Source organism: Tauraco erythrolophus, chromosome 18, assembly GCF_009769465.1.
Source record: "Tauraco erythrolophus isolate bTauEry1 chromosome 18, bTauEry1.pri, whole genome shotgun sequence".
Lineage (NCBI taxonomy): Eukaryota > Metazoa > Chordata > Aves > Musophagiformes > Musophagidae > Tauraco > Tauraco erythrolophus.
The window spans coordinates 11,553,703-11,568,734 of record NC_141482.1 but is presented as its reverse complement, the minus strand read 5'-3'; the positions used below and the strand labels follow the sequence as shown (position 1 = coordinate 11,568,734).

The following is a 15,032-nucleotide window of genomic DNA, read 5'->3' as shown; positions in this document are numbered from 1 at the left end:
GGTCCATAGTGGTTTCGGTTTGTCACCATATCTCCGATTTCTCTAGCAACTAAACAACCAAAGCCTTTTCCCTGCTTCAGAGCTTTCCCCTGCTCATGATAAACACACATTATTCACAAAGATGATTTTTACTCCCCAAACAAACGCAAGGATCTTACTGGAATGTGAAAATCTTAACTTCTTTGGACTTCACATTTTTATTTTTGTATAAGCTTACCAGAAAACAACTAATGTCCTCAAAAAAAAAATTAAGCTTTTATATGGAATTCATAAGAGTCTATTTTATAGCCCTTTGATTTAAGTAAACAAACAAACAAATAAACACACACACTGCACACTGCTTCCTTCTGCTCTTCTCCTGACAATCCAAATATTTAGAACTCTTTATAGGATGCTGATTGTGGAAATTCATGCTTTTACATTATTCTTTTTGGGTGCCTTGAACAACAAAAACAACAGATTCTCTCTTGTGGTCAGACCACCAAAGCGGAGTAAAGTGCAGTCACTCTGAGAGTTTCTGCCCCATGTTCTGCTCCGCTTGTCCTTTTGAAAGGGGTCTCAATGAAGAGCCTTGTTGAGACCTCCGCTGGTGCCACTGTTTATAGAGGGGGTCATTAGCAACAGTTTAGTCAGAACAAAAGGGGGTTTGTTTCTATTGTCCCGCTTGCAGTTTGACGATGTCTTAACTGAAAAATTATCTTAATAGTCTAACAGTATATATTTGCCTATGGGGCTCAGACAACTGCAGAAAGGGCTTTGGATGAATGCTGAAAAGATGCACTTTACAAAGCAAACTCGGTGCACGCTGAGCACCATTCAGGAGGCAAAAATTTTCCGACTGAAAACTTAGAAGTCCCAGTCTCGGAAAGATAAACTCTTACAGTGTTGCACATACAACTAAAGTATCCTCCACAAAAAGAGCAGCAGTAATACCAGCCGCTCCATATAAAGTCCGGAGAGCCTCGGGTTAGTTCCTCAGCTGGTGTAAATAAGCATACCTCCGTCTGCTCACATGCTGCCATGCCAATTTACACCAGCAGAGGAAACAGTCCCTTCCTATTATTTTAAAATCCTCCAGCATAAACTTCTGATTAATGATTTTTCTGCTGCTAAAGCTCTAGGAGATTGCTTCACGCAGCCACTTGTAATGTGGCAAACCTCCTCCCTCCGTCAGGCCCGGAGCTGGACGTTCCTCAAACCATGGAGAACTGGGGCCAAACCGTGCTACTCTGCGCGACTTGGGAAGGGATTTTTGTGGCCAGGGCTTTAGAGAATCAAATGAATCTCCAACTTCCATCTTGTTTCAGACCAGTTCAGAAACACTGCTATAAATCATCGCAGATATAAAGAAGGTTATTTTAGAGGCAGAATCAGAGACAAAAAATGCACATTGTATCTCTGCAGCCCCATGCAGCTCGAAATTGGCAGCTCAGAACTCACAATTTGAGTGGCTCTAATATGTATTCAAAATAAACTGTTAAAATAATTGTTCCTATGGAAATGAAATGTAAATAAAAGTAGAAGCTGAGACCATATTAAGATAATGTTGGACCAAATTCTGTTTCCTGCTTATTTAAATGCACAAGATAAGTCTCAACAGGAGAGAAACCGTGGGGTGCAGCTGTTGTATATAATCCTGTTTCCTACAGACCTGTAAAACCCACAGTCTCCAAAGATCCCTCTGCTCCAGCAACAGAAGTTTTATGATTCAGGGGCATGGTACATACGGTTTAGCATACACACCCCAATTTTCCATGCAACCTCCCCTGTTAGGATTACTAATACTTGTGGCATGAGTAGTTTGTACAGCAGCTGTGCAAGGGTTATGCAAGCATTTATGTACACATAAGAATAAAGGCACAAAATAATGGTTCTTTTGAGGTATTACTCTGCACCTGCCTGGAGAGAAAAAGTAAAGCCATCCAAATTTGTCCCATTGCATTTTACAGGTCAGAATCAGCTATTGTTGTTCCCTTTGAAAACAATGAATAGGTTTTATATGCTTTTTGTACATAGCTGAGTGTAAAAATACCAAACATCTCTACCTTTAGTGAATACAAACAGCAGAAAACTAAAAAATACTCTAGAAGACATAAATATATGCTAATAGGAAGAATCCTCAATGTCTAGTGATGGACTGTAGAAGTAAAGATCATCATTTATTATAAGAAAACATTATAACTAAGCAGAATTTCAGAGGCACATTTCCAAAGTGCCGCACAATGGCTTAAGTCCGCTCCTAACAGGGACATGTAAGTGTGTTCTCAGCATAGTATTTCACAAATATAAGCCTAAGATTTCAGATGTTCAGATCACAATGTTACCAATGAAGGAAATGCCTGGGTTTATGTCAAAAGCTTTAATGAAATCAAGTATGCACAGAAATATTTAATAGTAGAAAATTAAATTCAATTTTGTTTGCCTTGCTTTGGCAATATACAGACCTAAAAGTGGTCCTACGCTAAACAATATACATATGTACACATCTATGCTACAGAAATATGCCACTTACATAAATTTTAAAGACTATTGAAAAATACTGGTGTATGCACACATACACATGCTCATACCAATAAACGAACAATTACATACAAACATATACATAAAATATAACATAGGCCTATATTCAAGCTGTATATAGATGTATGACAAAAATAACACTACAAATGTTTCGATGATGTGAACTCATTTCTAATGTTCTCTGGAGTAAATAATAATAAAAGAATCCCCATGGAGATACAGTTTTATAAAGTGAAGTCCTTTGTAAGTGCTGAACTGCGAAGGACTGAACTTTGTTCACCTTACTCAGCTGATGAACATTGGATTCAGCACTATAGTCCCATTTCATAATTTCAAAGGTCATTTTCTAATTTAGTTATCACTAGCATCTCCAGAAGTAATAATGCCCTTTCTTACCCCAAAACACAGGTTTCATTTCTGATTCTCCTCTGATCAGTAGCGATGAGAATCAATACTTAATTTTTGTAACATAATCAGTATCGTCCAACCCAGCACAGTTCAATCCAGATCTGTTCAAATTCCTGGATTACAGCTAATATAATGGCTTACCCATAATGCGATTACTTTCATATTGGTGAATATGTTCTCAGTAATAATGCCGAAGAGATGAATAGAAGCTTTTGATAAGAATGATCCAACATAGCGTAATTAAACATGCAAGCTAATTACACACTCTTATACAAATAATAATGCTATTATTTTTGTTATATAAGTGTTTTGCATGCACAGGGCCCAGAGGAACTGTTCAAAATTTCCCAAACACATGCTATTTTAGTGGGAATATTTGGAAGAAGAAAAAAGTTTGCTATAATTTAGGGCTTGCATTTTGTTCAAGACAAATGAGAGAAGATGCAAAACAGAATGGAAAAGAAACATGGTTAAAGTTAAAAAGAAGACATCAAAGTAGGAAGGCAAGGAGCTTGAAACTGATTCAGCAGAAAAAAGGAAAAAATGCTGTCTGTCTGAATTTTAAAAAGTCATGAAATGAGTTTGTGAGCAGAACCCCCACTTTTTACTGCCCATTTGGCAAAACTGAATGCAAATGGCCAAATTCTGGCACTGGCATATGCCTAATACAGGTACACAATGATGACAGCAGCACATACACATTCATCAAGCACAAACCTACGCATTTGTGTCCATTTCATGCTTTAAAATCTGACCCTCTATTGCCTAAATACATGCTTCCAGCTATACTGACTTCCACACAAACAAAAATAATGGCTGTAGTTGGTACAAAAACCAGATAAGAGCAGACATGCAAAGCTCAAAGAGATCAAAAAGTTACTCAATTGGTAACGTGGCTTGCACAGAAACTCAGAAACATTGGGAGTTTGTTTTTATAGAAATTATCTGAAGCAGCAAGTGCCAACAAACAGGGATTACTTCATAATAAGCATTTCGTTTTCCTTCTCAAGGAGGACAGACAAGAGAAACAGAGAAGAGTAAGAGGAAAAACTGGTTTCTTAATTGATCCAGGAAGGAGGAGGAAAAAGACAATGACATGAGGGTGCCCACATTTCAGCAACCTGTGTGGAACTGATCCTACAGGAAGCAGGATGGGGCTTATGCAGCAGGCGAGAAAGGAGGGAAGACAAAGACCTTGTCCATGAGAAAGGCAATCCAGTGTGGCAACCTTTTTTGTTGGAAACGTATTTGAAATTCAAGCTTGGATCTGAGGATTGAACCATTGCAGTTTGAGTTGCATCATCCTTTATTATATGCAGCAGAATAAATGCAGCTCTTTGTTGTGTCCCAAAGCAAACTGAAGTCAAGAGCTGAGGACCTCACGTTCAAAGAAACTGTTCTTTGACAGATTCCCTTCCTCATCACGCACTCTTAGAGTGTTTTTGTTATGCTGTTTTAAGAATACACGCAAGCAGTACCCCCATTGCAAACTATCATGTGCTTATTTAATGCTGCACCTGGTGCCACAGGATCACAGAAAATACTGCTATAAAAGATGAAACTCTTGCAACTATTCCTATGAAAGCATAGGATACAGTTGCAGCATTGCCCTCTCTTTAAAGAACATATCCTGCATTAAATCAGGATGTATCTAAACTTGGCCAGGCTAAATAGACAAAACAAGAAGGAAACTGATTCAAACATCACTTTTTCAAGAAATTTGTCAAATCAAGATGTTTCAAGGTGTACTTCTCTCCCTCTGCTGTTTCTTCAATGACACATACAGCTTCAACAGTAGTTATCTGAGGTGTTAATGGATCAGGTTCCCAACCTCCCAAACTATCTTTTTCTTTTCTTTCTCTCAAAAAGTGACGTCATTCTGAAGCACAACACTGACCTGAAATTTAGTCAGTTTTTAAATGTGACCTACAAGCAATTCAGGTGTAAGTAACTCAGGCAGCAGAGACACCTGCTCTCCAGTCAACTGTTCCATCCTTATATATTTTTTAATCTCCTTGTCCATGACAAAGGCGAGTCTCCTTGTCCCACTGCTGCTTGATGAAAGGCCAACACTCAAAACTCCAGAAAAACAAACTGGCTACAAGGAACAAAAAAAAAAAAAAGCGAGACCAAGTTATCTGCAGCTGAAAGGGAGAGTGGAGGTTCACTGAATCATCTGTCTGCCCTTCCACCACCAGTTTAAGCCAACCTAAGGCAGCCCAGCCCAGACACCCTCTCCTTGCCCCCAGCTGTGCATTCCTGTGGCCTCCCCAGTTCCAGCACAGTATGTAATCAGTCAGAACAAGGAGCTGATCCAGCAGAAAATTAATTCAGCAAAAGCAAATACATAAATGGTTAAAAAAAGAATTACTTTTAGAAATAGAATTGGCTTCCTGACCTGTGTGTGGATGTAAGTGTTGGTACCAGCATTGGAGAGAGGTGGGGTTGCACAGCTGAAGGTCCAGGCTCAGGTGGGATGAGAAAAAAACACCTTTCTCAGGAGGAACCTGGCTTTAGATCAGCTTAAATTGATCTAGAAACCACACCCTCAGCAAGAGAGAAATTTAAGCAAATACCTGCCTGGTTAAGAGCAGGTTAGTGCTGCTCCTCAGGAAGTACAAAAGATGCTAGAGAGTTTGATCTTAACTGGGCATCCAAAATGCAACTGCTTAGTTATTGGTGTTTTCATTAGTGGGCAGCAATGGGAAGGCAGCTACAGGGGTGGTGTCTGAGGTCCCTGTGATGAAAAGAGCGGATGATCCATACAGTCCCTCATTAGCACCAGTGAATTTAGCAAGTGCTTTCATATGACCTAAGGTTGCTGTGGCTTCACAACCTCTATCGCCCCACATCCTCCCAGAGCTTGAGCCAGTCCTGAACACGCATGCTCAGTCATGTTAGGACTGAGCATGGAGTTTAATGCTGGTTCCACCACTATTTCAATAGCTCTGAATCATTTCAATGTAATGCCTCAGTTTCCCTGTTATTAAGAGGTGAACATGCATGCCTACAAACACACTAAATCACTCAACGTGTTTCCCATGCCTTCACACACGGATTTTAAACAAAAAGAGCTAAAAAAAGTGCTGAATATTAGTTTCCAGAACAGATACAAGATCTAGTGCTGGATACTACTGGATATTGCTCATCCGGAAACATCAGACAAATAATCTATGAAAAAAACAATGCTGACCTCCTTTATCTCCTGCCCCTCTTCTTCCTCCTTTGCCTAAGGAATGAATCTTAATGTCAGCATAAATTTAGTATATATATATATGTGGTTTCTGAAGTCACCTCTGGCTGGCTTCAGTGACCCAGATAAACTCTTCCATCCCGTCTTCCCCTTGCTTCACAAGTAAGATTTGGGAAACAGTAGTCTACATTTGTTATCTGAGATTATTGTTATTTACTCTTGCAGTACACATCTACCTGGACTAATCAGGACTGGGGCTCCAGTACTGTAGACGTTACACCCACTGAGCTTAAAAAAAAGAAAAAAAAAAAGTCACTGCTTTAAAAAGGTGACAATCCATCTCAAGAAAATATTGCACAAAAGTGTGAACCAGAGAGCAGAAGGAAAGGGGGAGGTGAGACGGTAGGACAATGTAATGGCATAAAGCACCCGTTGCACAGGTTGATGGTTCCAACCCAAGTAAACGTTGCTGGTTTTACGACTCTTACATGATAACTTTCCCCTTGGAGTTCTAATGCTTCTCCATTAACTCTCCCCGCTGCCAGTTAGAAAAAGTGACCTGGGGCTCTACACACACAGACACACATGCCTGCGTGTGTGAATACATAATAATCACATTTTAAGTATTTAGTGCCTTTGGTTTTGTCCTGGACAGTCTCTCCCCAAATGTACTTCTGGAAGAAGAAAGGGTGTAAGGGGAGGAAAGAGCACGTCTGTGTATCCGTGCTTGTGCAGACCGACGACAGCCGTGCATCTACAAACTCTCCGGGAGTTTGGGCCCCTTCCTTATACATAAACCACCCTCCCTCCCGGGGTGTCTTCTCCTTAATTACGTTCACGATAATTGAAGCACTCGGGACCGGCTCGCCCTCTCCCCCAAGCCAGCAGCCTCCGCAAACATCCTGAAAAGCAACCTGATCAGATGTTCCTCCTCTAGGCAGTTACACGGATTTTCTCTCCCAAGCGGTTTGGAGCGGGCGAGCGAGAGCGCTTGGGTTTTCCAGCCTGCTCCTCCCACCAGAGACAACCTCCCGCTGCCTCTCGGCCGCGCAGCACTGCACACACGGCTCCGCCGCGGCGTGCGGGACGCGGGCAGAGCGCGCCGCTCCCGCTGCCGCCGCCGCCGCCGCCGGGGGAAGCGCCTCGGGCCGCCGCCGCCGCCGCTCCGTCCATGGGCCGGGGCCGCTAGGCAGCCCCCCGCCGCCGCCGGCGGGCAATGAGCGGGCTGCGGCTCCTCCGCGGGGGCCGCCGGCCGCCGCAGTGAGCGCGGGGCCGCGCCGTCCCTCCGCGCCGCTCCGCGCCGCGCATGCTGGTGGGGCGCGTCCCGCGGCGGGGCAGCCCCGCGCCCCCCGCGCCGCCCCTCCGCAGCCGCCGCCGCCGCCGCGCCGCGATGCCGGCGGCGGGGCGCGGGCAGCCCGCCTCCTGGCTCCTGGTGCTGGGCGCCGCCGCCCCCGCCCTCTGGCTGCGCTGCGTCCTCGCCGACTTCACGGTGGACAACGAGGTGCACTCCAGCTTCATCCACCGGCGGCTGCGCGGCCCCGAGCGCCGCGAGATGCAGCGGGAGATCCTCTCCATCCTCGGCCTGCCGCACCGCCCGCGGCCCCACCTCCACGGCAAGCACAACTCGGCCCCCATGTTCATGCTGGACCTCTACAATGCCATGTCCGTGGAGGAGGGGGCGGCGGGGGCCGCCGCTGAGGAGGGCGAGGGCTTCTCCTACCCCTACAAGCCCATCTTCAGCACCCAGGGGCCGCCCCTGGCCAGCCTGCAGGACAGCAACTTCCTCACTGAGGCTGACATGGTCATGAGCTTCGTCAACTTGGGTGAGTGTCTGCTGGCGGTGAGCCCCGGGGCTGGAGCCGGGCTGACCGGGCAGGGGACCCGTGCTGAGGGAGGCTGGAACAGGGTCCTGGCCACCAACGGGAGAGCAGGGGCTGGTGGCGGAGATGGCCCCAGCTGGGAGCTGTTTCCGCAGCGGGTCAGATGGGTGGCAGCTCTTTTGGGCGAGGAAGGGCAGGTAGCGACCCTTGGAAAGGTGGCTGCTGTACCAGGTGGTAGTTAAATGGCAGGAAGGTGGAAAGGGCTCTGACTTTCTGTCACAGCATTTGGACAGCCACAGGCTCTCGCCACGCTCCATCCCGCACGCCAACACACTAAGTTCTTTGTCGTCTTCTCCCTTAGTTACTTGCCGCACCTCAGAAATTGGATTCGCAGGTAGGAGTTGAACAGGACGATTAGCAGGTCTGTTCCGCATCCCGCACTGCCAAGGAAGACATGAAACCCAGGCAGGACCATGGCTGGCGCTGGTGCGGGATGCAGGGCCACCAGGAGAGCGGCAGAGCCTGGGTGGATAGTTCCCTGCGGCATCCCAGCGCAACGCTCCCTCGGCCGAAGGGGCCGAGCTGCTCGCACATGTTTTCCTAATGGCTTGAGAGGGATTCCACAGTAAATCCTTATTTACTCCTGCAGCTTTTTCAGTTGACCCCAGTTTATGTGGCTAACTCGCCTCTTTTCACAAGCACATGTGGATGGGTTTATGCAAATGATACGAAAGTTGGCATGCTTTGTATGCGCCTCGCTAGGCCTCCCTAATTGGATGCCACAGCCCAATCTGATTTCCATTTGCGTGCTGTAGATTGCACACCCGTGCAGACTGACTTGGCCGGATTTGAGTGAAACATTGTCAGGACGAGCATTCTATTTTAAATATATAATTATAGACCCTGGTGCACTCTATCCATTTTTAGACCTCATCATGTGCAGCTCTGAAACCACCACACGCACAGATTGGGTGCCTGCAAGTTCAAGACAGAATTTCGGTAGTATTTTCAAAACAAGATCAACTCAAACTGTCCCAAACAAAGGGACATGCAAAGCGCAAGAGGAGCCCACCTCTGGCACGTAGAATTACAGACACCCCCATCGCCAATAAATCCATTAACACCTTTGTGGTTGTCACTGCTCTGGACACTTCCACTGTCTGGAACTTCAGAGGCAACAAAGATTAAACCACCACCTAAATCACCACCTCTCTAATCCCAGCGCTTTAACTAACTGAAAAAGATCGGTAGTTGTAAAGGCTCTGTGACACGCGTTAATAAATTAGACACGGTAGCCATCCTGGCACAATTCTTGCTTGATAGGGAGATACACAGGACGCTGTGGGAGATCTCTAGTTTGCATGAGCTGCACCTCCTTATTAACTACCATTAAGCTTCACAGTAGGGAGCCCTGAAATTACTGCTGGCCTGGGGGCTGCGCTCTCAAGAGCGCTGGTGCTTTCCATTTGGAATTACAGTGTTTGTCTAATCGCTGCTAGATACTTAAGCTGATCAGCAATGATACATTTAAAATCAAATATTTGAGCAGCCAAAAGTACCAATGGTGTCAAAATAGTTGACTTTAGAGATGAGTCGTCTTGCTAACATTGTTCTCTGTGGTTCTTGGGTCCTGCGCCGTGTACAACCTGAGTGCAGGGGGAGTCCCGAACGGAAGACAAAGGATGTTGAAATAACGATAGCGAAATTCACACTTCTCTTTCCGTTTCGGTAGAGAGGAGGGAACCTTTATGAAACATCTAAGTACCTAATGGAAGGGAGTTTAGCTCTGGGGAGACAGCTCTGCTCCTCAGGTGTAGTTATTTACTGCGTAACTTTCATCAGTAAAACTGCAGCGCTCCTGTCCTTCCTACGTAAGGAAGAGCCTTTGCAACCAATGGAAGTTTTACATAAAAGGAATTAATGTTCAGATCCCCAATTGTTTTGAATACAAATGAGTGGAATCGATCTATAAACTGTGACATAAAAATTACATTTTGAACGTGTCTGTTTCTAAGTGAGAACTTTTTATAGAGCAGGTTATACCTGTGTAAACTGTACGTAATCAACAGTCGACATCCCAATGCGATGTCCTGACTGCGGTGGATATATTCATCCATTTCAACCTGCTGGGTTTTGTAGTCTGCTTAGAAATCTGAAAGTGCAAAATACTTCATTATTGCTTTATTTAATTGCGGGCAGCATGGTCAGTGAGTAGTAAGAGTGCAGGCAAAATCCAATAGTTTCAAGAAGGACAGGTGGAATTATTACCAGGAAGGCACATTTTGGAGGTTTATCTGTACTGTTTTGTTCCCTTGTCAACAGTGCATGCCAGGACGAGTTTAAAAAGGACATAGATCTATAACAGCTTTCTTCATCACTGTGCACACCTTTCATCCCATTATAGTCATCGGTCTTTCATCTTTACAGGACAAAGACAGGCTTGTTTATGGACGTTTTAATGAACCAGGCCAGCCACTCGCTCCCGTATATAGTCAAATACAACACCTGCTTTGATATGTACAGTTTTCTATGACATTCAGGGAAAATTAGAAGATCTATTGTAGAAGTGATATTTTTTTGCAGACTTTCTACAATGATCCCTTTTAAAGCAGAGCTGAATTGCTAACTGCAGACTGTAGTAAACTGTGTCCTAGTTTTGTAAGAGATACTCTGTGAGCATTGCATTTCACAGGTAGGCTTTTATTACTATACTCAAGCCATCACAATGAGGAAGTGTCACAGCATAATAAAGTTTCATCTTAGAATGGAGGAAGTAAAAGTGAGTAAAGAAATAATACTTTGAAATTTCAGTAGCTAAAACATATTATTGCAGACTTCCAAATGCTAATCTACAAAAACACTTTTTTGCTTTATTCTTATTCTTCATCTATCTAGTAATACAACTTTAGAGGAAAAAATACATATAAAAAAAAAGATTTGCATTGCAGGATTTACTGGGCTACATAGTAAAAAAAAAAAAAAAAAACAAACGAAAAAAACAACAAACCCCCAAACATTGATTTCTATGGAGATACTGTGTTTGTTTATTCCAGAGAATTTATACTGGGTATTGGTAAGGAGGAACCAGAATACAGGTGCTCCATTTCAGAGTTATGTTGCAGGGAGTTTTGTACTAAGCATGTAATGTTACTGTAAAATCTTGACAATTAATTAGATTTAGATTTATAACCAGTTAATTCACAGGCTACATTTTGCCTTAGCTTACACCTGTGCTAAGATAGATGGGGAATGGATTTGTGTCAAGAATGACGTTACATGTAAATTAAAAGAGAATTTAGCCACAGTGGTCTGACTAAGTCAGTTAATTACTAGCTAATTTTACAAAATTTATTGCTATAATTTCAGTATTTGGAATTTCGTTTCAGATTCTATCCAAGCACAGTTTACAAACTGATCTGTTTTAGGGACTGAAAAAACACAAAGCTTTTTTTTTACACAAGTTAATTTCAAGTTTATAAACAGCAACTAAGGAGTAAACATCCTCTGGATTACTTAGACCCTCTCTTCTAAAAATAATTGAGATGTCCTTAAGTGAGTAATCTTGCTTTAGTAAACAGACTTGCTTAGAATATTTTTAAAAAGAGTCGGCACAAGTGATATGCAATTTGTTAATTTGTCTCGTAGTTGATTATAAAGCGAACAACATTGTTTAATCCTTGCAAAAAATAGGGGGGGGGGGGGAGGAATTAGTCATTCTTGGAAGGAGCACATGAAAGTGGCTTTTGTTAATGTAAATCAAGAAGCTGAAGAGCCCCCAAGTTTCCTTTTATTTCATACCATCTGGCTATCCTTTTTGTTGACAAGTGTTTGGCATAGAGAACCATCCCTTTGCCCTTTAATAACAGGCTTTAACACTGTAGGGTATTAGAAAAAGATTCTATAACAGTTAAAAAATTTCCTTCGGGGAATACTTTATAAAGTGAGCACGGGCTGCAGGCATTTGCAGCTGTAACCTGGCTTGTGTTAAAATTTGGAAGGGGCTGCCTTGCATTCCAGCTCACTACAGGCCTTCATTGGTGTACAGCCAAAGGTTAATATAGATGTCACACAGTTTTTCTTTGGAGAGCCTCAGATATAAGAGTACGCGTACAGCTGTGTTTTTAGTAACCCTTTCATAATCACTTCTTTTAAACCTCATTTTCCTGCTTATATAAATCAAAGATTTTCAAGGATATTTGACCTGGATTTGAACTTATTTGATATTCACATATTTCCCACTTGAAACAAAGCAGATTAAACGTTAGCCCTGGATGCCTGGCCGTGATCACATGGTTTGTCCATACGTTAGGCCAAGCCCTCGGCTTTTTTGTGTGTTTCTCCTCCACCTAGCGCTGTTAGAGGCTCTCAAGCCTGAACAGGTACATCCTGTAATTGCTTTGGACAGTATGGATACATGCAACACTTGGTGGTATAAGATTAGCTAAGGTAGAAATCTTGCAGCAAACTGAAGGTACAACGAGGTGCACTGATAGTGCAGCAAGGAGCTGGCGGGTATTCTATGAATACACAGACCCCTTCTAGAGAGAAATTAATTAATTTTCTAATTTTCAGGTGCATATGGCAGAACAGAACAGGAACCGTTTACCTCTGCCGTAGGGGTGCGGCGGTAGCAGAGAACGGAGCAGCCGAGGACAGATGTCCTCGTGCACGGAAAAAGCACGTGCAGATTGTCCCCATCCGCTGGCGCGCTTCTGCGGCGGATTTATCCCAGAGACAGGGTCTGCCCTCCGTTCCCACACAGGCTGTCCTGGGGAGGTGAAGCCCCCTCCGGGAACCGTAGTTTAAAAGCCAAAACACAACGGCTTGTGAAGTGCTTTGAAGGAGACAAGCCTTGATGGCCAGATCTTGTGATGCTGGTAACAGGAGTTGGGCACAAGTGAAGCGTGCAGGACCTGCTCCCACCCAGCTCCGCTCGCTGTCCCTTTGGCTTGTGTGCCCGCGTGCGTGTGTGTGTGCAAAAGGAGGTTTAATGGCCTCTGGGCAAACCAGGCGGTACGTTTTCGTCTGTAAATAAGCTTGAAACACGTTTTCGGGTAGGAGGGGAGGGGGGAATGTGTGAGAGAAGGTTACACAAGTTGTTGGAAACATTAATTAAAAAAAAAAGATTATAACTATTAAAGGCTAGTCGGGGCTGTTGACAGGCTCCTTTTAAATAGGACACTGTGATGTTTTAGTTTAATACATTCTGGCAGTGTCACCGGGGTTAAGGCTAATACTGGGATGTGTGGATCCTGTCATGTTATTGTCAGGAGGAATGCAGGGATTAGGTTTAAAAGTGGCAGTGGGTGAGTGGTGCAGCTGTGTACACTTATTATAAAAGATTTAAGTCCCACTGGCAAAATCAATATATTAAATTGCAAGAGCCTCTGTTTTTAATTAGTTTAAATCAAATATACTGTTAGTGCCATTATGGCTTCTATCCTTGAACCAAGTGAGGAAATGCTAATATTTGCATGAAAACTGTTAATTTGTGGTTAAAATGATAACACACATTGGTTTTATGCCTCTAAATTGTTCTAACTGGATGAATAGCAGTGAGAAGTTGCAATGATGGATGAAGTCATCTGAGCAAGAACATAAGTAAGCAAACTTTGATAGCGTGCCAGATAAAGAGACTACCTGTTGATACACAGCATTAAGAGATCACAATATTTTAAGCCCTTTCCAGTGGTACAGTCCTCCTCTCTGAGGCATGCATCAAAATACTCATGTGAATTAACTATATATATGTACATTTTAAAAAATATATATAAAAAGGTAAAATATACTATTATATGTATATATTTCTTCTCTAAAGGGAAGAAACTTGCAAAGAAGTGAGTGAGCTGTTTAAATTAGTTTCAGGATGAAGATTTTCATTCTAAAACTGTTTGAAGTAAACGGGACTACTCACGAGGACTAATCACATGGATAAAGTCCTGCACACACATATGTTTGGAAAATGGAAACCCAAGAGAAAATTCTTGGCTAGGTCTTCGTTGGTGTAAATTGTCAAATTTCTACTGAAGCTGGCCCTACGGTCTCATTTATACAACTGTACGTCCAAAGTAATTCCCATAATCTCCCTGTTGATTTACACTAGCACGATTGAGAACAGAATTGGGCCAAAGAAATGCCCCTGTGTTGAAATAACGAGCATGCAGTAGTTTCTGCTAGAGCTTCAAACAGTTTTCTCTCCTAATCTTGAAATTGTTTTTGAGGGAGGCTTCCTTTGCTGCAAATAATCAAAACTTGAACTAGCTCCTATTAGTCACTGCTTATCATTATTAGCCCAATCCATGTTGTTGAACTGCAGCTGAATTCCCATCTTTGCAACAAACAGAATTTAACAAATAATGTTTGACAAAAATGTGAAACTGATATTTCTTAATACGAGACATATTTCATATGGAGAAATTTCAGTGATGAAAGATTCCTGGTATCAAAATATCCGAATCACAGTACAAATAAACAGTGTGTTGTAAAGACTGCAGGGCCAAATTCCCTGCTGGAGTAATTCCACTGAAGTCAGTGGAGTTGTGCCAGGAGATAAACTGCCATCTAGATTTTTTTTGAAAATAGAAGTGCTTAAGATTTTGTCAGTAAACATCTTTGCTAAGAAAAAGGTTGCAGGTAGCAAAGTTTGAACTAATTCTAATTCATATATCTTTCCCGGAAATCCTTATTTTGATGATGAAAACTACAAAGTTTGCCGAGTTCCCCTTTGTTTGGGTATATGTTGTACACTTCCATTCTTTATACATAAATTTACCTGATTTACAGCAGGTAACGTAGGAGGATGCTGGGTGCGAGCTCACACGTGCGAGTCCCACGATACCATGTCTTGCACGTTCTTTTAAACATTTGTATCAGCTACATCTTGAAGTCAGTGAAAATCCTTTAGTGATCCAGATTGAGTGGATTGAATTAATGGCAACTTTGAGACTACAAGTTTTAGTGTAATTGCTTTATTGTTTTGGAACCAAGATGCTTACAACCCAGTTCCTGTGCAAACATGTTTAACGTGTGTTAATGTGTTTCAAAACCAGACCCTCTCCGCAAAATTCTGCTTTTCATTAATTGACATCAGT

The 15,032-nt window shown here is 42.9% G+C and overlaps 1 protein-coding gene across 2 annotated transcripts in view; it reads left to right on the top strand.

Moving 5' to 3' along the window:
- The first annotated feature begins 7,259 nt into the window (after positions 1-7,259).
- Positions 7,260-15,032, top strand: part of BMP7 (bone morphogenetic protein 7) — a 45,252-nt gene continuing 37,479 nt past the window's right edge. The window contains exons 1-2 of one of the 2 annotated variants that reach the window (XM_086622780.1): positions 7,260-7,288; positions 7,634-7,944. In XM_086622780.1, coding sequence (XP_086478906.1) covers positions 7,674-7,944 — 271 coding nt within the window. In that variant the 5' untranslated portion in view covers positions 7,260-7,288; positions 7,634-7,673. Of the gene's footprint in view, positions 7,289-7,427; positions 7,945-15,032 lie in introns of those variants that run through there. The other variant, XM_086622779.1, reaches the window with a different exon arrangement.